The sequence below is a fragment of the Numenius arquata genome, chromosome 1, assembly GCF_964106895.1.
Source record: "Numenius arquata chromosome 1, bNumArq3.hap1.1, whole genome shotgun sequence".
Taxonomy (NCBI): Eukaryota; Metazoa; Chordata; class Aves; order Charadriiformes; family Scolopacidae; genus Numenius; species Numenius arquata.
In genome coordinates, this window is record NC_133576.1 from 55,704,587 (window position 1) to 55,728,297 (window position 23,711).

Below are 23,711 nucleotides of genomic sequence, written 5' to 3' on the forward strand. Positions count from 1 at the left end.
ATGAAAAATGGATTGCAATGTAACATGTTGCTTATAATGTATATGTTTTATCATATATGATTGGGTAAGTTCCACATATAATTATTGTTATTTTACAATACTGGTCTGATCCTTTATGTGCCTAGAAGTTTGTTTCCTATTCGTGATCCTTTCGTGTTTCAACAGCCACTTGCATGTAGGAAGAAAACCAGGCATGCCTTATACTATACCATTAACAAGTTTCCTTAGAAATATAGTGTATTTTGTCAGTATTCACACATATGCACAATCATCCATGATGAGAAATGCTGTAATAAAACTTCATGTGGAAGCATGACATTAAAAAAAATATCATACAGATAGTCTAAATCAGGCTAATGAAAATATTATGATAATTGCCATATGCTCCACTGATTCAGGCTAGAAAAATAGTTTTTCACATTTTTCTGTTTGGGTCAGTTCTTCAGAGTTACCCGAGACAGTTTATCTCATACTCTTTCATTAGGATTTCAGCAGTTTATTCTTTTAAGTACTTTAAGAACTTTTGGTCCTTAAGGATGTCATATCTACTTAAAAAAAAAAAGTATACTTTCTTTTTACTGTTTGTCTAAAAATTTTACTTTGTACAACTTAATTGTTTTAGAAGTACTTTTTTTACAGCAAATAGATTCTACACTTAAGTGCAATATCCTTTATGCCCTTTCTGGGTAGTAAAATGCTATGTTTTTCAAAACAATCTTTTACATTATGTTGTACTCTTTCTTGCTAATTGATTTGTTGATGTGTTTTCTAATGTACTGTTCTCATAATTCAACCATTTTCCCACAAATCATGTCATTCATTTGATTGACAAATCAGCCTGTTAGATTAGTATAAACATGTTATTCTGGTAGCATCAGCTTTTTTTTCCTTCAGTGCCATTCTGTTCAGTTGTACTTGGGAGTCGAGAATGAACCAAAACCTGTCAGCTATGAAAAAAAATCTTAGATTCTTTTTTAATACTATCTTTATGTTCAAATTCTTAATTTGAATTACAAAACAAAGAATTTTTAATATGAAAATGTCCGGTACTGCTAATATAACTTCAATTATCTTAAATCCAGTTGTAGTCAACTAAATGGGTTTCTTTACAGGTAATTGCTTAATGTAGAAATGTTATTTATGCTTTACCCTTACTGATTGACATCTAAAGTCATCTGTAAAATACTGTGCTGCTGTATAAATTTGTTTTCAACATCTTGAGTGTTGTATGCAATTCTCACTAGCATAACTTGAAAAAGATAAAAAGTTGAAAAAGTGGTAGAAGAGGGTGTACCAAAGCGAAGCTGAAAATCTTTCCAGATGTCGAGAGCCACTTCCATGTAAAAAGAATACCTAGAATTCAGTGTTTCATCTCAGCAGAGTTGACTGACATGACAAACAAGAGAGATCATTTCGCTGATGATACAAAGAAGGAAAGACTAATTCCTTTTTTCCCTCATATGATGATTTTATTAGGTAAATCGGGAATCACTCAATTCATATACTGAAAAAAATAACAATACTGGTATGGTGGGGCCTCTACTCTAGCCCAATGTGCATACTTTTATGTTTGTGTATTTTGCCTAACTTAATTGGATACTTTCTTCTTACGTTACCAAACATCCATTAAGTCATATAATTAAACGATAAAGCGTTAGCATGGCAGGGCAGTTTTTCAGCTGTTTCACACTGATGTTACAAGCATATTTTTATACCACTAAAATCTTCAGGTTTGAACTGTAATCTGTTTTAAAGCTGAAGTTTTACTGTTACTTGCATTGACTCTTTGTATATTATTGACAGGACCTTGTTTCAAAAATGCTTCATGTTGACCCACATCAAAGATTGACTGCAGCCCAAGTTCTTAGTCACCCCTGGATAGTTCACTGTGACCAATTGCCTCAATACCAGCTGAACAGGCAGGATGCTCCCCATTTAGTGAAGGTAAGTAGATATTTGTTGAGCTTACTGTTTCGCCAAAATTAATGTAAACAGTAGGTTTTTTTTTTAAAAAAAAAAAGGTTACTGTGGCATGTGTTTCCTCTAAATACCATTTAAAAGTTATTACTGGGATCACTGGGAGTTGCACTAAGCCATAAAGTAATGGAGAATAAATCAAATACATTTGAAAAAGACTTTCATTTTCTTATGTTTGAAATTCATTTGACCGACTTACACTGGGAGGCTTAACTTCCTTAAGAAACCGGCATTGAAGAAATCATAGTGAAAATGTTGTCAGGTGACTATAGGGGAGCTGAAAATAGTTTAGCTAATTTTACAGTTTCAGAGGAGGTTAATCGTCAGTGACCAAAAGAAAACAGTATGCTACATGATCATAGTATAAGCTAAAAAGAAGTCAAAAAGGCAGCTTTTAATTAATATGGTAATTTTGCATTCCATCTAAAACAGTCTGGTTTTGCCCCGATAACTTTTTCACTTTGACCAAGCAGGGAGAAATCAAATATTCTACTTCTCTGTATTGCACCCTGGCTTCAATCCTACATCCAAGAATCTCTGCCGTGCAACATAAAAGGGATCTGAAGAATATAATGAATACTGTCTCTGAGTCAGCTGTTAGAAATGTCTAGCATCCAAAAACACAAGTGGAAAGAGGGGGGATTAGTTCTGATCCCACAGCTCGTAACTTTCTAACATTTTTTTAAAATAAATATTCATGTGCTGAATAACGTGGGTGATTTTTAAATATTTAGTTGAAAACTGAAATGGTTATATAAGTGATAAGCAGAGACAGCCCACTAATGGGGTTTCATTCCCCAACTATTTCACAAAGCATGGAGAAAGAACTTAATTTAGCAATCTGAGTTTGTTTTTTTAAGCAAGGTAAAAATGGTTCAGATTGATCTGAAAACTATTTATTACCCTAAAAAACACTCACTCCAAACACTGCTTGGTATTTGAGTAATGCAGTGGTATGTTTCTGTTTTGGAAGTGAAAGTAGGCTGGAAGTTAAAACTCGTTCAGAATCTCTGGCACTTAGCTCTGTGTGGTCTCTGGTGTGCGCCTCAGTCACAATGTCCTCTTCTTGGTTGTTTCTTTCCTCTCTGCCCCACAGGGTGCAATGGCAGCAACTTACTCTGCTTTGAATCGTAATCAGTCACCGGTTCTGGAGCCAGTCGGTCGTTCTACTCTTGCTCAGAGGAGAGGTATAAAAAAAATTACCTCAACAGCCCTGTGAAGTGACCTCAACCAGATATTTGGTACCATGGCATAAGATGATAGCACAAATCATGGCGACAGGTAGCACATATCTGACAGATACCTGCAAGCACACTCTGTCCCAGCTGGTACCTATAATGCTGCTGCTCCTGCTGCTGCTACTGCTTTCATCTATTCTCGCTTTAAACTGTTGATGGCAAGTTACTGATCTTACTGGAGCTTCAAATGGAGTGACAAGTGGAAACACAATGAAAACGATCATGTTCACGACTGAATAAACCAGAAGAATTATGAATGCCACCTCTGTCAAAAATACACTGAATAAAGCACTCTGCACCACATAGCATTATTTTTATAAGGAATGTTTTTTGTCCCCTAAAATATTCTTTGTTACAGGTAGAGATGGACAGTTTATGTTAAGCACTTAGCTTAAACAATCTGTTTATATTAGCACTATATACTTTGTGCCATCCAACATTTTGTATGTTTTTGTAAACAGTTCACAAGCAGTACATTTCCGTGCTGTTTTCTTTAATGTATACATGCCTTGTTTTACTTAGATATTATTAATCATTTTGACAATTAAGGCTGATTAAACAGTTCACCTGGATTAATCAGTATTGTTGGACAGCTCTAAAAGAAGCCTGACTGTTAAACAGCTATTGAATGTAATCCTATGAATATGTATTTCTCCTTGCCTATGTCTTTTCTACATTTCCATGTTTTTGACGCTGCATGTCATGTTATGAAAATCAGGATACTGTTTATAGTATTCAAAATGTAAACAGTGAATCTCTTACCATACTATATATACAATAGGTAATATAACCCAGAGAAAAGATAACTTTCTCCATATCTCACTCTTTCATTCCCCCTCCTCCCCCCTCCCTTTTATTCTCTCCCACCTAATCTCTGGACTCAGGAATCATTGCTAAATACTTTCTGATAGAGGACATTTCTATATTGTTTATTCTTATAATCCATTGTTAATATTTTATCTCTATTCTGTGACTTTTGTTTAAGCTGCAAAGGATTTGTTCAGTGAATGTTGGCATTACAAGAAAAAAGGCAGCATTGAAGATAAAGCAAAACATATTGTCCGCTAATAAGCAGAAGCCTGCAAAAAGTAGGTTTAAGCCGCATTCGTTGTGGTTGCAAAACTGATGGATCTAATGTTCTGTCAGTCATTTTCTGATAATTTTAATTGACAGCCAAAGCAAAATGTGAGGAGAGCCATCCAGATCTGTCTGGGGTTAAAAAAGGGTCGTTATAACTTACCACAAAAATAGCGTTGTCCCAGTCAGGTAAAACAAAGCTGTTCAGAGTAAGCGTTCTCACTTTTCCCGAGATGGAAGCAAGTTTGTAATATGGGTGAAAAACTCATTTTAAATACTCATATAAACTTTTAATACTCCTGGCCTCTCGGTGTCTGAAGTAATCAAAGGCACAATCTTGATGGCTAGTCTTGAAAGATCAAATTGCCCCCATGAGATGATGCACTGGAATGTGTTTGAATTCAGCGAGTGTCCCACTCCACCAAAATTGGTATGCTGCATCAACTCATTCCAGATACAAAAATGGCTATTGGGAATTCAAGCTTTAATAAATAGGAATCTGGGTGAACAGCTCTGTATGAACAATACAATTTAAAAACTAAAAGGTGCAATTTTGTATTTTGCTTAAGAAGGTATTTTCTTGATTTAGTGGTATTAAATTTCTTTTATGGTGATTAATTTGCTAGTTTCCCTGAAATCATCAGAGGTTTGTTGAAAGGGAGAATCATCTTTATGACACCACACATTTGCTCTAAATGAATTTGAGAGCGTTCCTTCTGCCAGAAGTATTTCCAAGTTCCTTGGGGAAGCCTCCTTTGTTAGACTTGCAAAGAATCCCACTTTTATTGCCCTTAAAAATCTGTTAAATATTTAATCCATCACATAATTGTTAAGGAATTGTTAAGGAATTACCATAGATCTCAGAAATCTGAATGCACAGCTCTTGCAAGCAATTACCATTTTTCCCTTTCATGGTGCTGTAGCATTGAAGTTCCCTGTAACTGTGCACATGCATCTACCCTTCCTTCAAGAAACATCTTTAACTTGAGGCAGACAAAGGCCATTTTAATTTTTCTTTGACACTGGCTGCAGTTCCAAGAGAAATTTAGTAAAACCTTACTTTTCAGAAAATGTATTTTTGGTTCTGTGAGCAATCCCAAGTTGGGGTCATTAAAATCTAGAAACCCATACCTCCTGGAGTGGATTTTAAATGTGTTAATCTGAAGATTGTTGCATCTAGTCAACAGACAAGATTTAAAACATACTGTTGAAATAAAGGGATGACAGTACTTGCTAGTGTGTCAATAATGGCATTTCAGGGAGGAATTTCTCACGTGTTCTCAGTGTGTGTATATATATATAGGTACATGGCAAAGAACACTGAAAGGAGGAAGCGTTAAGCTGCTTCACTATTGGCAATATCTATGTTAACATAATATAAAAGTACTTCCAGTAATTTTATTTTAGCCATATTTTGTGGCCCTCAAGCTCACTGGTCATTAGCCAAATAGTGAAGCAAAGTTAACTCCAACATTTTATGTATCTACATTCTCAAGTAAGCTGTTAATTTAGTCTAGACTTTACAGATGTTGCTACCATGTCATGTATATAGCAGCATAGGATGAACATTTTAAACGCTAATAAAACAGGTCAGTGCTAACTCAAATGTGTTGAAGTCTAGATCCACTCTATTTTTAAGTTTCTAAACCAAGGTATAAGGGGACCGTCTACACAGGGGGTATATTTTACAGGCTAGTTCTATATAGCGTACCTCCTCTTTTGAATCCACGGTCACAATTTTCACATTTATTTTTATGTTTTTGTAGCTGCAGTTGTTAGAAGCTATAAAGAAATCCAGGTAATGCTTCTTTGAATCCCAGCACCTTTTTATTGGAATGTGAGTATATACGACACACAGTGTAAATTCATTGCTGGACTGCTTCTTGGTCTGCAAAGCATAGCAAATGGCTCTAGGATACACAGTCATAGAGGATTAAAAAAGGAGAATTGTGGATACAGGTAAATTTTCTATATGTAGGCCACGGTTCGTTTGTTGTTTTTTTTTTTCTTAGTGTGAAATTACCACTTACCGTGCTTGAGAGCATGAGAGAAGAGAGGGAAGAACATAGTTGCAATACTTGTTAAATGCCATCTATATCCAGTAAGAGCAAAGTTCTTTATTCATAATCACCATAACATTGAAAGAAACTTATAAGGAATTTTTCAAGAGAATATTTAAAACTTTTTTTTCTAAAGAGACAAGGGCATAAGAAAATAGATTTATGTGTCTGGGATTTTTTTGTGTGTGTGTTTTGCTTTTGTAAATGTGGTGTACCAACTAAAGCTGTGCTTTTCTATTATTGGAAGGAAAGGATGCAAAGTATGCTGGTCCTTAGTAAGCAGCAATGGTTAATAGATGAATTTTCACTTATGAAAATGATGTAAATGATTAGCTTTATCTTGATACTCTTGACCTAATCAAAGGGAAGGTGTACTTATGAGGGATGTAATTATTTTGCAACCTAGTTGGGGGGAGGGGGAGTCTACTTAAAACGTTTTTAAAAAATGACAAAATCACAGATAAAATATTTTTCTACAATTCTATACAATCATACTTTATACTAGTTTTCTCAGCATGGCATGTAAGTGAGTCTAAGGTACTGTTCCAGGAAATCAGTGGTATTGTACCTTTTTTTTTTAGACCGTTACAATAGCATCTGTGAGATGCTTGGCACTGCTGTCATAGAACTGAAATGCTAGTAAAAAAAAAAAAAAATTGTACTGAATACTTTAAATGATTGTTTTATTCAGAGTCTGATCTAGGAAATGTTTCAATCACGCTATTAATGTGTAATTAGAACTGTTTGAGATGTAACTATGAACAGTTCTGGAAAGATATCATTGCTTGTACTCCTGTCTAATGGCAGGTTTTGTAGTCTTCAAAAGAAATTGAAATTTCTACTATGAATAAACTTTCAAACATCTTAAAAAAAAAAATGCTTTATTTGGTTTATCATTTGTTCTGCCTTGTTATAAAAGTTGTTTGTTCTTCACTAGCACTACATTTGCAGCATATCAACTGTGCACTTCCAACCAGAAAGTTTTTAATAAGTGTTTGTCAAGTTGAAATGTCACTATATTACAGCATATTTAGTCAGATTGCTATTAGTAAGGTACATAGGGAGCCAAAGGAAAACCATTTCTATTCCATAAATGCTATAGATCCAATATATGACACCAAATATATGAGACCAAAGTGCAACAATATTGTGTATTAATACCCTGTAAAGACTACAACTTAAAGAGAGGCTGCTAAATAATACTTGCAATGCCTGCATTGCTCTGGACACTGAAAATAGAGGCATATTTCATAATTAATGAACCTTTAAGCATTTGAAAAATGAGAATATATGCATAAGTACTCCATAAGCAACATGCCCACATCTTTCAACAGCTCACACAACTTGGAAGCATACAGTGATAGTTCTTTTCAGCCCTGCAACCTGGAAAAGATGGAAGATTCAGTGAAGTTGGCATAGTATACATCAATTTACAGTATTCGTGATAGTCCGATTATGTTCCTCATATATTTCCCTATGTTGCCAAGTGTACCAAAAGAGGGCTGTAAGAGGGCAGGAGGAGGAGCTTGGTGATGGGCAGACGAAAGCACAGCAGAAATCAAGGGCAGCGCTACCTCCCAGGAGAAATTCTCGCCTTTCCTTGGATGGCGCCTCTGACCAGCGCCGCCCTGTCCCCACCCACGGCTGTATCCCGCCTCCCTAAACACAAGCTTCAATGTATTTTCGGCTAAAGTGGATAATCTATAAGCCTGGAGGAGCTCTGGTAAGCAAGCAAAAGGGGGGCTGACATCACCTGGGCTCCCGATAATACCCTCTCGCCTTACTTCGTACCCTCCCGCCTGTAACCGTTTAACAGGCGCGTTTCTAACAACGGGTTTCCTCCCCAAGAGGTGCCAGCTTTGCCCCAGGCTCGGCCCTCCGGGCAGAGCCGCCACAACCTCCTCCTCCTCCTCAAAATCCACCACGAAAAGTCCTCGCAACCCACCCGAGCTGCCGTTCCCGGCGGGGAGCGGAGGGCAGAGCGGCGGCTGCAGCCGGGAGCGGGCCTGGGGGCGGCAGAGGGCTGTCGAGGCTGGGACAGGAAGGCGCCCGCCGCCACTATCGTCCTTTGGGGTCACCCCAAAACTCCGCGGCGACTCTTCGGTGCCACCGGCAGCTCCGTTGCGCGGCGCGTATCCGGCCCAGCCCGCCCACGCCCGACTGCCGCAGCCCCTGATTGGCCGCCGCTGCCCGCCCAGCGCGGAGACCCGGCCAATGGCGCGGCGCAGCAATATCCTTCCATGGGCGGCAGGCGCGGGAGCGGGCGGACGGCTTAAGAGGGTTGCCAGGCGCATGCGCAGAGGCGGCGCTGCCGGGTCGTGCCGTGCCGTGCCGAGACCGCCCGCGCGCTAGGGGGCGCTGCGGTTCGGAGCGGCGCCAGCAGCCGGAACGCACGAGTCAGCCGCAGCCCCGGCCCCGCCGCGCCAGGAGCCGCCGCCGATTCCGCCCGGAGCCGCCGCCCGCTCCCGCCTCACGGCAGCCGCCTGAAGCCCTAACTGCCACCCCTGCCCGCAGCCTCCCCGCGGCCGAGCGCCCGGCGCCATGCCCAAGAATAAAGGTGAGGCGCCTTCCCGTCCGCCGGGCCTTCCGCGGCGGCCCGACCCTTTGCCGTAGCGGCGAGGCCCGGCCCGGGCGCGGCCGTGCTGGGGAGGCCCGGGGACGCCCCCCCACTCCGCTCGCCGCCTCTCACGTGGGAGCCGCCGCGGCCTGGTGCCCGCGGGCGGGGCGGGGAGGGGAGGGGGCGGAGGAGCTCTCCCGCCCACCCCGCCGGACCGGGTCGGGCCGACGGTTCCCCCCCCCGGCACCGGTTCCCCCCTCCTCCAGCGTGGGTCCTGGCCTGGTCCCGCTCGTACGCGGCCCAGCGGCGTGTCGGAGGCCTCTGGGGCCTGGCCGGCCCGGAACGGGAAGGCCCTGGCGGGGTTTGGCTGTCAGGGGCGGCCGCCGGGGAAGCGGCCGGGTGTGCGTCCCCGTCCGTGCGCTTGCTGGGGACGGTGGCTTCTCCCCTTTTTCCCCAGCCCGCTGCTTGAAGGAAAAGAAGAAGGAATGAAAGGATGGGAATAGCGGCTTTTTAACAGCTCTTTTTAATTTTCAGTACTATGGTCTGCTTTTCTGCGTTTTCATGGAAGAGGGCTTGATCCTGCTGCCACGTGTGTGCCTTTTAAAAAGGGCATCTTCACTTAGAGTGTAAGCTTTCCCTTGAGTATTTCAGGGATTGCAACACTACAGTAACGCTTAAAGTTACTCTTATGTCCCTGGGTGGCTACGTGCATAAGGTTATCCCACCATTAGTTATGAGGTATTTGGGAGCAGCAGTCACGAAAACTGAAATGATGATCTTGTGCAAATCCATTTTGAAGGCTACTGTCACCCTAGAGCAACCAGGAGATCTTAAATAGTGGAGGCTTCAATCTTCTAATTACTATGTTACTACTCAATTAAAAATTTAGAGCTAAAAATGTTAAAAGCAAGCAAAAAAATCTAGATAGGGTACTTAAAACAGCCATATAGAGAACAAGCACAGAAATCCCCATGAGTCTGATTATTTCATTCACTGTATTCACAGGTAGTAACACATGTTTTTTCCCCCATCCCCTTTTAATTTAGGCAAAGGAGGTAAAAATAGGCGACGAGGTAAGAATGAGAATGAATCAGAAAAAAGAGAACTGGTGTTCAAGGAAGACGGGCAAGGTGAGTTTTTTACTATAGTATGGCAATGCCATTGTTTTCAGGCAAACATTTTAAGTGATGTATATTGGAAGTTGATACACAAAGAAAACATTTGGATGTCTGAGAAATACAAAGGTACTGGGGAATAAAAAGAGGTATTCTTATTGGGGTTGTATTTGAATTCTAAATGACACATTGAGTGTAGGAGGAAGACATTAGGAAAAAGGAATCTTTAAGTAGCTTCACCACTTAAGAATGAAGCTTGCCTCTCCTTGACCTTATTGTGATGCCATGTGTAATACAGTATGTATGTAAACATTCCCTCGAAGTCCCTTGAGCAGCTCCGTGTGAGGGTCTGTAAGCAGCTGGCTAGCTCATGTAGTTCAGTGTTGACAGTAGTTGATGGTTGTCTTTTGGATGCACAGTCCTGCTTTCTACCAACTGTTGACATCCCTTGGATACTTCAATGAGCACTCTGACCTGGCAGAATAGTACATCTCACTCTTCTTCCACTGTCCTCTGATGGTTTGGTTGAATTGGTTCCTGGGTTGAGGTGTCTAACAGTTATTAAAACAGGAGCGATAGGTAAGGTCCTTATTTGGATGTTGTCAGGTTAAGTAAGCCACAAGAGTGTTCAGCTGGAGGGTGATGACTAGGATTCCCCTCTCCCCTGCCTTTTGGTGACAGTGAGCTCACCTCCCTTTGGCTTGCCCTGTATTGTGTGTCACATTCTTGTGGTTGCTCACATGTATGCAAATACTGGCCTAGTGACCAATTAATCGGTTTGTTAGAAATACAGGAAAAGTACTGACTTAGTCACTGTAAAAGAAGTGACCGCTGAACTCATTTTTTAAGCCCTTTTTGATATTCTGTGACAGTTGTAAGAAAAAATGAGTTGATTTTGATGCACCTATAAAACTTAAAATCCTTTTCGACTCCCAAGCAAAATCTACTTAATGAAACATTCTCAGTTATTAATAGTCTCATGTGGTTTGTTAGACTATTTAGCTTGTACTAAGGAAGGATTTTAAAATATTGAAATACAGCTCCAGCTAATTGAGAAAATTTTTTTCCTGGGTTAGAATGGGCAGTCAGATAATGTTAGAATTCTGACAAGCTTTATAGTAGTAATGTTAGAATTCTTATAAGCTTTATTTTTTTTTTTTTAGTCAAATGGTAATACGTTATACTGCAAACTTTAATAGTGTGTGTGATGTACTTCAGTAGTGATTTCTGGAACTCAGTGAGGGGTGGAGATTAAATACAAGGTGAGAGATTGAGGGTGGGTGTTGGAGAGAAGCTTCGCAGTTTTCAGCAGAAGCCTGGTACTTATCTTGCAGACAGTTTGTGAGACCACTAGAATGTGTCCTTTCAAGAACAGCATTTTTTTTTCCACAGAACCTCTGCAGAAGGGATTCAGTGTCGGTATACAGGATGTGCTGCTTTCTCCTTTTCCCTCAATGGTAGCATGAGATTTTCGTCCATTAAGACAGGAGCTATGAGGCTGTCATAAACTTTCAAACTCTGAGTGTGACTTGATAGCTCTTAAAATTATCTGTAGTAAGGATTTCAGAGGGAACAAAAACATGAATACAACCAAGAATGAGCAGTGTTTGAAAATCAACAATGATGTTTTAACATCAACAATGATAACAAAAACTGTGATACATCAGCAGCCTGTGTGGCTGATCAGAGTTCCTCTCTGCTTTCACGTTTGATAAAATGTTTCAGCAAATTTTGGTTACAGTGGCAAAAGTTACTGGTTGTTTCATGAAGCTGCAGTTGTTTAGAAGTTTTGCTATGTGTTACTGTCTCTTCCAGAATATGCCCAGGTGATCAAGATGTTAGGCAATGGAAGACTGGAGGCATTATGTTTTGATGGTGTGAAGAGGTTATGTCATATTAGAGGGAAACTAAGGAAAAAGGTAATTCTGAAGCATTGCAATAGGAAACAGTGGCATTATGCATGATATGTATTTGTAAAACTTTACATGTGTAGCTCCTTATAAAAGTTAATATTTCTACTGTTCTTAATATCTTAAACTTCTTTTTTGATTGCAAACTAGTTTGTTCTTCTGTTTGTATTGCCAACACACAAAAAAAGGCAGTCTTTTGACACTTGAGTGAAACTCATAGTTGAAGGGCTGCATTTGAATATGTATGTTTCAGGGCTGCATCTGAAATAAGAATCTTTTTGTATTCTAGAATTTTATATGTATATGAAATACTAAGAAGGTCCCTAATTGTAGTTGGGGAACTTGATGACTATTTGGAAAATCAGCACATTATATCTGAGACTAGATCAGTGCTTAGCTTAGCAGGAGAACTTCTGTTAACATGAAGACTGACAACCAGCATAGGAAAATAAAGTCATAAAAGGGTTGTCCAAAGTCACCTCTTTTGTATGCTATTTCCCAAAACCAATAAGAATCAGGGTTTGATACCCCACTTAGTTTGATCTGTGAGGGAACTGGGTAATTATAGACATCTCACCAAGTGACTTATTTGAGAATAGTTCAATAAGGGTGGTTTGGGAAGGCTTCTTCGTAGCTTCCCACAGGCACCTCAATGCTGATGGTGCTGATGGTACCCATCATTTCATTGTGCGCTTCATCGGTTCACGAAATATTTTCACCCAAAGGTGTTCTGCAAAAGTTTGTATCTTCAGGGAAGCCAGGTGTACGTGTTTGCAGTCTTAACTTTGCCATCTTTGGATGGTGTCCCCTCTTGCCCTTATCAGATGTAACAGCTTTCTGTCTTCTGCTGGTGTATGATACGAAGGGGGTCCTCTCAGATAGATGGTCTGTTCTCAATAAAAACAGATGTGTGCTGTGTTCATTCTGGATTGTTCCATCTGTCCTTTTTTGGAGACCAGTGAATGAACTATCTTGGTATCGGTGTGAGCCCCGCTTAGCTGCCTGCAATACAGTGCAGTAAACTGCTGAAGGTCATGGAGAATGTGCATAGGTAAATGCTAGGTGCTACAGAATTCATTTCTTGCTACAGAAAGCATCACTTAGCTGTTCCTTGTGTCTAAAAGAAAGGAAATCTTAACTGAAATATATTTCATCTCCAAAAAAAATCAGCTGATGTAGGATAGAACTATCTTGTGCATTTAAATTAGCATGTCCTGTTTTGCAGGCTTCTGCCTTTGGTTTGACTGATTAGCATAGTCAGTTACCAGAAACAGCTCCATTCCTTTTCCTGTGCTCTTCACTGTGCTTGGCCATCGCTCACCTCATCGGAGTTTTCTTTCATTTTTGCCCATGTGGAGCTCAGCTCACAGGGTGGTGGCTTGATGCATTATTTCCGTTTTCTCAGAAGTTAATAATGACCTTGTTGGCTAGAAGCTCTTCAAAGAAGTTTGATTTGCCTTAGTAATAGCTCCGTAACATGTGAAACAACGTATCTATGAGTATTTTGACCTTGGTTTTGCTGTTAAAATATGAAATTGGATATTTCTGGTTTACTTGTTAGAAAGTGAAAATGGTGACTGTAGTGACATGTTTCACGTCTCTCAGTAAACCTGAATGTGTTGTTTGGCTCTTGTGTTATATAACAACAGTTGAATTCCTGCACCATAATATATGTTTTCTCTTTCAGGTTTGGATAAATACATCTGATATTATATTGGTTGGCTTAAGAGACTACCAGGTAAAAATTCAGTGTAATTTGCCAATGAAGAATATCTGACAAACAGTTTTATTTAATGTTAAGTTGTAGCAGGTATCATGAGGAAATTCCCATCTAACTTTGTTTGAATTTGTATTCAGTTATGCTAAATCATGACTTTCAGTTTCTGTGTATTACAGGAAGATCGTCATGAGTAGATGACAAATTCTGGTTCAACTTGTTCTAAACTGCACCCTGAGATTTTGTGAATGAAGGTGCTTACTGGCATCACACCTGACCTTTTTTTTCCAGGTGTAGCTGTCTGATGCTTGGATCCTATGATATAAGAGAGATTGAGCCAAGCAACAAACACTTTATTGTGATTATCTGAATTTTTGGTAATCAGAATTTTGGAGCCAAATTTGGAACAATTTGGAAATGTTCAGGCTTTTATGTTAAGAGGCCAATTGATCAGTGATTAGTTTCTACTTAAATTTCCAAAAGTGGAGTAGCATAATTTTCCCTAATATAAAGGCTAATGGAAAACAGTTGTCAAATTTTCATTGGGTAAATGCTTTTTCATGAATGTTTGTGTTGTCATCAGTTGAAGATAGATTCTGCTTCTGAAACATATGTTAGAGTTGTAAAACATTTAAGATACTATCATTTACTGTATATATTAAACTACTTAAAACTAGAAAGTTTTGACACTTTCTGATTGACCTTCAAACACCTCACTATGTGTGTTCTCTGAAGAAAGATTAATTTCAAAGGCATGAAACTACTCAAATAACTTAACTTTCTCCTATTATAAGTAATCGCCCATAAGAAATGAAGATATTCTACAAATGAGTGTTTTTAACTTCAGATATTCTTCTATAAATAATATAGGTGTTACTAGTTCTCCTGAGGTTAATAAGGAGCTTTTTTTTTTCATAGATGACTAATAAATTCTAATAAATTCTTATTTAGGATAACAAGGCTGATGTTATTCTAAAGTACAATGCAGATGAAGCCAGAAGTCTGAAAGCATATGGGGAGCTTCCAGAACATGGTAAGAATATTTTCACTTGAAATTGAAAGTTCATATTGGACAGGAATATTCAGTCTGTCTTGACTCGGTGTGAATGCACTCCTCAACTTCTCATAATTCCTTTTTAGCTAAAATCAATGAAACAGACACATTTGGTCCTGGAGATGATGATGAAATCCAGTTTGATGATATTGGAGATGACGATGAAGATATTGATGACGTAAGTAGTAAATATATATTTTGTATCATATGCTTGAAGCTGACATCTTTGGCAATAAGCTATTTTTCATTGTTTAAGAGCAAGGAAAATAATACATCGATGTTCAGAATAGCTCACCTTCTCAGAGACTGCTTCACAAAGTGGTGTGGATGTATGCATGCCAGCTTTCTGTTCTCTCTTCTGTCCTACGATCATCCTCCAGTCGACCTGTAAGCAAACAGCGTGCTTAGTGTCATACTATTAAAACGTACACAGAGAGCAGTCTTCTCATTACCCTTACGATGCTTAAAAGAAAATCAGTCGTTTGACTCCAAAGATCTAGAGTTACGTAGCAGCGTCCATTCAAATGATTGTGTGTGTGTACATCAATAGATATATATACATGTGTAAGAAGTTGCACTTACGCGAGTCAACGACTACATACATGGATATGTTCATACTGGAGGAAATGAATGTAGCTCTCAGGACAGCTCTCTGAAGTGTAAGCTCCTTATAACAAGCTCATGATGGAAAGCAACGTGGATGATATAGGAAGGTTTAGCAGACTAGTAGGATTTCCTTGCATCCCCTGCACAGTAGGCCGGAAAGACCTCTCCAGGAGCAAGCCCCAAGACTAGTGGGTCAGCTCCTGTGCCATGTAGGGCAGCTGTGGTTAGCTCAGTCGAGGCCGGATGAGCCATGAACTGCTGATGCAAACTACACTGGACACCAGTCACAGAATCACAGAATGATTTGGGGTTGAAAGGGACCTCTGGAGATCATCTAATCCAACTCCCCTGGCAGTGCAGATCCACCTAGAGCAGGTTGCACAGGAATGTGTCCAGGCAGGTTTTGAATGTCTCCAGAGATGGAAACTCCGCCACCTCTCGGGGCAGTCACAGGTTGACGTAGATGTTTTGGGGGTGGGTTTCACCTTTCTGATTCCTTTGTAGTCTTAACAACCTCAGTATCTAACAGTAACTACAGATGTAACTGAGGGATTTGTGGTTTTAAAAAAACAAAAACTTCGTCTCCTTTTTTTTTTACATAAAAATCATAAAAAGCTGCATCTTAATAGTTACTAAAGTTAACTGTAATCCTGAAATTACAGATTGTGACAATCAGTTGTGTTATTCCTTATCACTAAGCCATAGTAACTGACCATGCAGAGTCTTAAATTGCAGTAGTAAGATTGTTACAATTCAAATTATATAGTAAATTGCAGAAGTAGAATCTGCTGTGAAATGTTTTCTAAGACAATGGGCTTTATTTTGCAGTTGAGAGATGAACATGTGCAGGGTCAACTGGCTGAAAGGATAAGTAGTAACTTACTGAGCCAGTGAGTTAACTTAATTGGATAGACTGTTCTAAGTATACTATTATGTTTTAATTCTTCATCTTTTTAGTCTTCTCTCTCTGAGTTGGTAATACGACTAATCCCCTTTAAATGCTTACGTTATTGAGATGTTTTTGAGGTTCTCAGTATATGATACCCTAGATCAAATATGTTAAAAATATCAAAGTTTTGATTAATTTTTCTTCAGAGTTTTGAAAATCGCACTTTGCACCTGTCAGCGGTTGAGCTTACTGAAGATGTAGCTTACTGAAGCTAGAAACGCTTTCTAGTATTGCATGCTTTTAATAATGAAGCTACTGTAAGATGTCAAGGTGATAAGTAGCTGTAGGAATATTGAAATAATGAAATTTGCAAATTGATGGATCTTTGTGTGGGATAATGTATTTAAGCGAGCAGCTATGATTGTTTTTAAGCTTCTGTCAGCTATGCAATATAATATTAATATCATACTTTAAGAAAGGAAAAGACATAAGGAGATAAAATGTGAATAACCTCTCCGAGGATCATCTTAGTCTGCCTACAATGAAGTGCAGCTTCCAAGGTCATAGTTAACATGAAAGACTTAGTGGAGCCTTTCCTTTGTTGTTTATGTCTGAAGAATGGCTAGAAAGCCATTCATTTTGCCACTAGGTTAATTTGGATAGTCACTGCTTAGGGAAGTTACCCTTAAACTTGGTTTTGTTTTCATTTTTGAGAACTGTGGGCTAATTTATCTCTGTACTATTTATGCATAGTTACATTGGCAGAGTTGTTCACCTGCATAACTATAGCATCATAACGGTGGTGGGGACAGAAGAGGAGAGTAATTGTTCACGTGTGAAGAAAGTGGGATATGAGCTGAGGCAAAAAAAGTACTGTACTGAGTTCTGGAAGTCTCCAGTTGAATCGTAAAAATAGCTTAAAGACTGAGTTACTTGTTGAAAAATGCATGTGAATTAAATACATGATGTGATGTTTTTGCTTTTCAGATCTAATTTGGAACAGAGGTTTACATTCCGACTTTTTTCCTCCAAGGATTGTTCTACATTGATATTTCGATTATTTTTTGGGTGAAGTCCCTTTCTTTTAAGAAGACTGAAAATTCTCAGTAAAGAGTGTAGTTTGTTACATCAAAAGGATTTATTTTCAATGTTTGTTTTAAAGTATTTATATTTCTTTAGAAATGGATAATGCTGGATTATCACAAAGGTTCAATGAAACGCCACAAATATTTTGTCTCTTCACCAATTAGAGCTTTTACCTCTGGATGTAAGTGAGATACAGTGACATGGGCTGTAAAAGACTGCATTTTTCCCTCTTCTGCTTTCATCACTACAATTCCAGTTAAACTTGTATTTTGAAATAAAAATTGTTTACCCTGTAATTATCATGGATTTTGATTAAAGACAAGTACCCAGTTCAGACTAGTATCAAATCATACTATGCAGTGTCTGTCCTTATACCCCTTGCCTTGATGTTAACTTTAAAAAGATTTTGATAATATAAAAGGAAGGCAGAAATCTGCATTTAAAGTCATAATGCATGATGAATCTGCTTTTCATGTCTAGTAGCATGCTGCTATTTTTATACTGATTTTGATAATGAAAAACACTCATTATTTCAAAGATGTAAATTTGCCAGAGTGGAGGGGTAGGGGAGAAGTAAGGATAAAAAGTAAGCAGCATCTCAAATTTGCAGTTGTTAAAAACTGTCTTGAACGCATAGCTCTTCTGTCTTGTAAGTACAGGAGCGAAGCTGTAGTTGCAGAAGACGAACACTGGGTGGCGCCCAACTTAACAGGGATACGTTAATACAGAACATGAACAGTTGGGTTTGTACTGAAAAATCCGTAAAATAGTTTTTCCCCAAAGCGAATGCTTAACATTCTTGAAAAGTTAAACGTGTAGAATATTTTTTACACTATAGAAAAGGTTATGTTAAGAGTAGAGTTTTATTTTAATCTCGAATTCCATACATTGTAAGGTACAACATTAAAGCTTACGTGAACTTTGAATAACAATATAAATGAGAAAAGAAATTTGTGTCAAACGTAGGAAAAGAATCTTTTCATCCAGAATAAATCACTGAAACAAACTAATGGAAAGATTCTTCTCCACCTTCAGACTGGAGGAGTCAGTTAAGAAGCTGAATAAAAACTAACATCATCATGCAAATATTATTTTGTGATAGCCTTAGTTTCTTTGTCTTCAATTATGTATTTAACAACTCTGAAAGCAGGTTAATGGAAAACTTCCTTTTGTGCCATAAAAATCTGATTCTTGACACATGTATTCGTTATACAGTCTTTTTGGTATGATGTAAAGTGACTACCCCAATAGATAAAAACAAAATGGCTTTAAATATGGAGTGGCCTCATTGCTTTACATGATTTTTAAGGAGGAGTTCTGTGCTACATTTGAACTTCTAGAGCTTTTGGGAAAATGTCTTCTCTTTTTACTTTTTCCTTTAATTATAGTTTCTATTTTCCTTACATGGATCTGGTATCTTATTCTAGGGATAACATTTTCTTAGTATTAAGTAATTTTGCCAAATGTTTCATGGGGTGTAAATATTTGCTGCAAAAACTTGCAAAGTATTGGGAAAAGCTACTACCAATACAGCATTCCTACTCCACTGATGTTAAAGTAGATGAATTTCCTGTCTTTTTATGCCCGTAAGGTTCAGTTGTGAAGCAACATAACTGCTGTGTTGTTTCGGGATAAGGTTTATAAATCATTCCCTGGCTCATTCGTTTCCTCAGCATGTTAAGCTGACTATGAACAGCTCTGAAAACGGTTAAAAGCTCTCAAAACTGATCTTGAGGTCCAAGTGCAGAAGGTGTCTGCTTTTTCAGTTGTGCTAGCAGAAAGGTTAATGATTAAATTATGATGAATATTTACTGAAGATACAGATTTTGTGGAAGTTATACTTGCCAAACCCAGTGTTATACATGTGGGGAAAATGTCGAGTGCGTGGGGAGTGGCAGGGAGAAATACAAATGAATGCACTGCTCTTGAAAGGAACTTATTTCACCGTACTGGAGTTCTCCACTCTAACAGAGAGACTTCAGCTGTGGGACACAGGTGAAACTGTTCCTGGCAGAATTGGTTATGGTTTGTCCTGAGGTTCCTTCCAATCCATATTGCCCCCAGGCTTGCGTCTGGCTCAGCCTAAACTCTGCAGAGTTTTTAAGGAAATTTCCTATTTTAACCATGAATTTCTTACTAATGCTCTGGCTCAACGCCATCTGGTGTCTACTTCTATGCGAAGCTGTGTTGCCTTTCGTGAATACACTTCATTTTGTTTTCTCTGTCCACTGTTAAAGCTCCTTTCACAGACCAATTGAGGCAGCTTTTATGTCGTCCCTTCTTGCTTCTCTCTTCTCTGGAGGGGTGGGAAACCGCTTGCATGAGTAGCTCTCTTTTCAGTGTCTCCATGCAAAGAGCTGCGGTAGAGGAGCAGCTGCCAGGTGGAGGATGGCAAGATTACGGACTGTAAAGCTGTGAAAGGTGCTCCGTCTGTAAGAGTGTTTTCTAGATACATTTTTAATAATTCTTGTTTAAATTTGGGAGCTGCTGCTGGCTTTTTACCTATAGTATAAAATTGAAAGGAGGGATTCAGACGTTAATTTCCTGCAGCTAAACTGTGAACTTTGTGTTCGCTACATCGTTTCCCACTTTGAGGTCTTCTTTGTGATTAAAACTTTGAAACATTATTTTTGTTCATTGTTACAAATCTTCTTTGTCTCTTCACCTTATAACAGGGGCAGCTGTGCGTTTGGTTGGACAGCCCTAATGCTTTTCCACCCTAATCCTCAGCAGATACAGTCTAGACATGCTAATTGGAAAAAAAGTATATGATTTAAAAAAAAAATAAAAATAAAAATCTTTCCTCTCCTTATGCAAGAGGAGGAGGAGCCGGTAACACAAGATTGTTGAGCTCCATGCCGTTTGCTTGTTACTCTTGGGAGGTTGTATCATATGATTGTGCACTGTATGTGCTAGTATGCATATATTTGGTACTATGTGCTAGTGCCATACATATATATGATACATACCATACATCTATATGATACCATGTATATATACATACACTTAAACTGGTGTACAGTATACAAGCTGGTAGAGGTTAGTCTGGCACAATGATTACTCTGAGTGACCTGACATCTGAGTCATGATGTCCATGAATGAAAATGAGCCAATGACTGAGGGTGACAGTCTGCTCGGTGTGGTACCTGACTGTACTCCTGACCAGGGTCTTCAGGATGAACGAACAGGGCTCGTGGCATGTTGAGGCTGTGAACTAACGCTGGGACTGCTGCTCCTGGGGCCCTCTGGTGATGAGGTCTGGAGAAAAGGAGGCTGAGTAGAGGCCTTATTGCTCTCTACTACTACCTGAAAGGAGGTTGTAGTGAGGTGGGGGTCGGTCTCTTCTCCTAAGTAACAAGCGATCAGACAAGAGGAAACAGCCTCAAGTTGTGCCAGGGGAGGTTTAGGGTGGTTATCAGGAAAAATTTCTTCACAGAAAGGGTTATCAAACATTGGAACAGGCTTCCCAGGGAAGTGGTGGAATCACCATCCCTGGAGGCACTTAAAAGACGGATAGATGCAGTGCTTAGGGACATGGTTTAGCAATGTTTTTTGTCAGTGTTAGGTTGATGGTTGGACTCAATGATCTGAAAGGTCCCTTCCAACCTAGACGATTCTAAGGTAAGTCCTATTTTCAGGTGAGTTGGGGTGTTGACTTTTCCTGCGGTTGAATGTGCTTCAGTCAAAGCCATAATCATTTGCTGTTATTGGACATGAACATCATGGGACTTGACTCTCATATGGTTCCCTAGAGGACTGGAGCCTAGCTTTTCATCTGTGGACAACACTGTGCTATCCTATAGGTAGTTTGACCATTTTATAGAAGTGAGAACTTGAAAGTTAAAATTTAAGCACTGCCTTTTGGAAAATGTGTGGGAAGAGGGCAGTATTATCTGAAATAATCTTGGAGTGGTCTGAGTGCAGCTTTATTTGTCCCTTTAAACTTGAGGCCCATGCTGGCTGTTGTGAAGATAGCTGTTGACAATGCTTTCTCATTTTGATACAAACCCATGAATCTTCAGAATTTATTTCTAAGGCTGTGTACCCCCTTCCCTTTGGAGAAGGAGGGAGAAGAGGTGAGCAGGAAGGATGCCTTTATTATTTTTGTCATTACAGCAAGCATGAGTCAGAGTTCCTATTAATTAATTCAGGTCGCTTGTGCTATATCTTGCCCATCAAATTTAATGCCAAAGATCAACTTTGTGTTTATGAAATACGATCTCAACCAAAGAGAGAGGCAAGTGGAAAATAGCGAGTGCCTTCATGTAGTAATTCTATCTAGGAGGCAGGTACCAGCGGCAGGGTACCACTAAAAGCATCTAAAGACTTGTTTCTCCTTTCAAGTGCTTTTTTGCTCATGGGCCACACTTGTAATCTGGATGTTTTAACTATACCAATTATGTTTTCAGACTTTCTTTTAGATGCTTAGTGGGACAAAAACACTTTAAAAAAACCAATATAGATGAGACTGTGTTGTCTGTCCTATGAGTTAGTTTTTCTTCATGTTTTCAAGAGAAGTGTCTTCAAGAGAAGACACTTGCACAGCAGTTTTATTTATATCCAGGCTGTCAGCTCAAGAAAGGAGAGCTTAATCAGAAGCTGAAAGAGACTTGGTAACAGTTAAAGGGCCTTAACTTACTGCATCACTTGCCCACCAGTAAATTCTCTTTTGTAATACTCTTACGGTATTTTGCAAGCACTTGTTCTTCCCCCTGGTAAAGTGGGTAGCTTGTGTTTGTGTCTCTAGGCTGTGATGGCGTTGGAGTCTCTTCTGCAGTCACTAGCGTCTGTATTCCTTAATCAGCCCTACTCTTCTTTATGGTTAAATTAATTCATTTTATTCCCAGTTGAGGAAGGTCATCAGCAAAATGTCCTTGCCTGTTTGGCCTCTGGAGGGAGCAGACAAGCAACAAACAAACCGACCTTGGCAGATTAGAGCAAGCAGATTGCCTCGACTTCTCGGTAGGAGTCTCTATCACTGGGTTTCAGGGACTCTGAGGTGCCCGGTGTCTGCAATAATTATTGCCAGCAATGGAAACACTTAAGATATATTCTTTTAAAAGTTTTTGAAGTAGGTCGCCTTCTTCCTAAAGAACAAGCTGATTCAAGCATGTAAGGGCGGGCTGAGGTGTGAGCCTGCGGCTGGCAGTAACGTGATGGATACTGCTGTTTCTATCTCCAGTAAATATAGGAAAGAGCAGCAGATATCCTGGAGGATACACCCAGATCTGCATGGGTTATATACGTTCCACCGTCAGTGGTACCTGCTGTCAGGGAGGATTCAGCTTTGTGACAATCCTCGAGACAGTGACAGGACTCTCTGCAGTTCCTGTGTTTGGTCTCTGTGCTCAGAGAGGAAAGCCAAGTGCTGCAGAGTGCTTGAGGAAACAGCTTCTGACTTACAAGGCTTTAAAACTAATTGTAGTAGACAGTGGCGGCGGGTGGGGAAGGATGCATTAACGAGATTTCTGAGAAAATTTTTACTCTTTTGCTCCCTGATCCAGCAGAAAGATCTCCCCTGCTCATGGTTGAAACTGGAGATGCATACAGAAACTACAGTGGATAAAGCTGTAGTCCTGGAGACTCACTGAGTAGCCCAAGACCCTGAAAAGGTGTGGAAGACCTCGCCTTCTTCTGAACCTATGGACAGCGACTGTCCCAACCTGCCGTGTCAAATTGCTTTGGAATAGGTCTGGGATGTTAATTATCAACTGACCCAGCAGGTGGCTGACCAGAAGGAGCCTTGCTCTGACATAGGGACCCTTGTGTCTTGAGCAAATATGCAGCTAGATCCTAAGTTTTGCTGTAAATGGCAGAAGTAGCCAGAGCTAAGTAACCATGTAAAGTGTCACGGAATATATAGAGATGGATCTTCAGATTGGCGATACAACGTCACAGTTCCCTACCGCTGATTGACTGCAGTGTAGGAGCCTGAATAGAAATGAAAAGGAATAAGCCACAGATCAGTTGTTAGTGTGCGTATGAGGTAGGTTTCCCCTAGATTTGGGGGATAGCTTCTTAAGCTCTGGAGAGCTAGTGTTTAAGCTTCTGCAGCTGTTAGCCTAACCAGAAGGACCTGCAGTATCTTATTCTCCATGAACCTGTGGTTTACGAAATTTTTAATGGAACATTTGGTTCTTCGCACCTAAATGACACCAGCCGCTTTGGAAATGAAAAGGTATGGGTGCATTCATTGGTTTTAGTATTCATAAAGATGTTGGATGGTTCTTCCAGCCTTGTTAGCTGAAAACATCTTAAAAGATGCCCTAAAACCCATTGGTGTGGCTGTCCAGTCTTACTGTATTCCATTTGAGTGACTGGGTCGGAAGTAATGGGCACCCTGTATGCCACTGTGGTTGTCAGCACCATCCCCTTAATAGCAGCTTATGCCACTTGCAACCTAGTAATGTGGTTTTGGATCACTA

At 39.7% G+C, this 23,711-nt stretch overlaps 2 protein-coding genes across 3 annotated transcripts in view; both read left to right on the plus strand.

Moving 5' to 3' along the window:
- RPS6KA3 (ribosomal protein S6 kinase A3) overlaps positions 1-7,217 on the plus strand; it is a 78,140-nt gene extending 70,923 nt beyond the window's left edge. For both annotated transcript variants that reach the window (XM_074158087.1, XM_074158095.1), the window contains 2 exons: positions 1,804-1,944; positions 3,074-7,217. In XM_074158087.1, the coding sequence (XP_074014188.1) occupies positions 1,804-1,944; positions 3,074-3,196 (264 nt within the window). In that variant the 3' untranslated portion in view covers positions 3,197-7,217. The remainder of the gene's footprint in view (positions 1-1,803; positions 1,945-3,073) is intronic.
- Positions 7,218-8,703: 1,486 nt separating this feature from the next.
- Positions 8,704-19,912, plus strand: EIF1AX (eukaryotic translation initiation factor 1A X-linked). The gene is made up of 7 exons (XM_074166277.1): positions 8,704-8,909; positions 9,956-10,039; positions 11,840-11,943; positions 13,622-13,672; positions 14,603-14,684; positions 14,792-14,883; positions 17,188-19,912. Exons 1-7 carry the CDS (start codon positions 8,894-8,896, stop codon positions 17,191-17,193), a joined length of 435 nt encoding a protein of 144 aa, XP_074022378.1. The 5' UTR covers positions 8,704-8,893; the 3' UTR covers positions 17,194-19,912.
- The last annotated feature ends 3,799 nt before the right edge of the window (positions 19,913-23,711 follow it).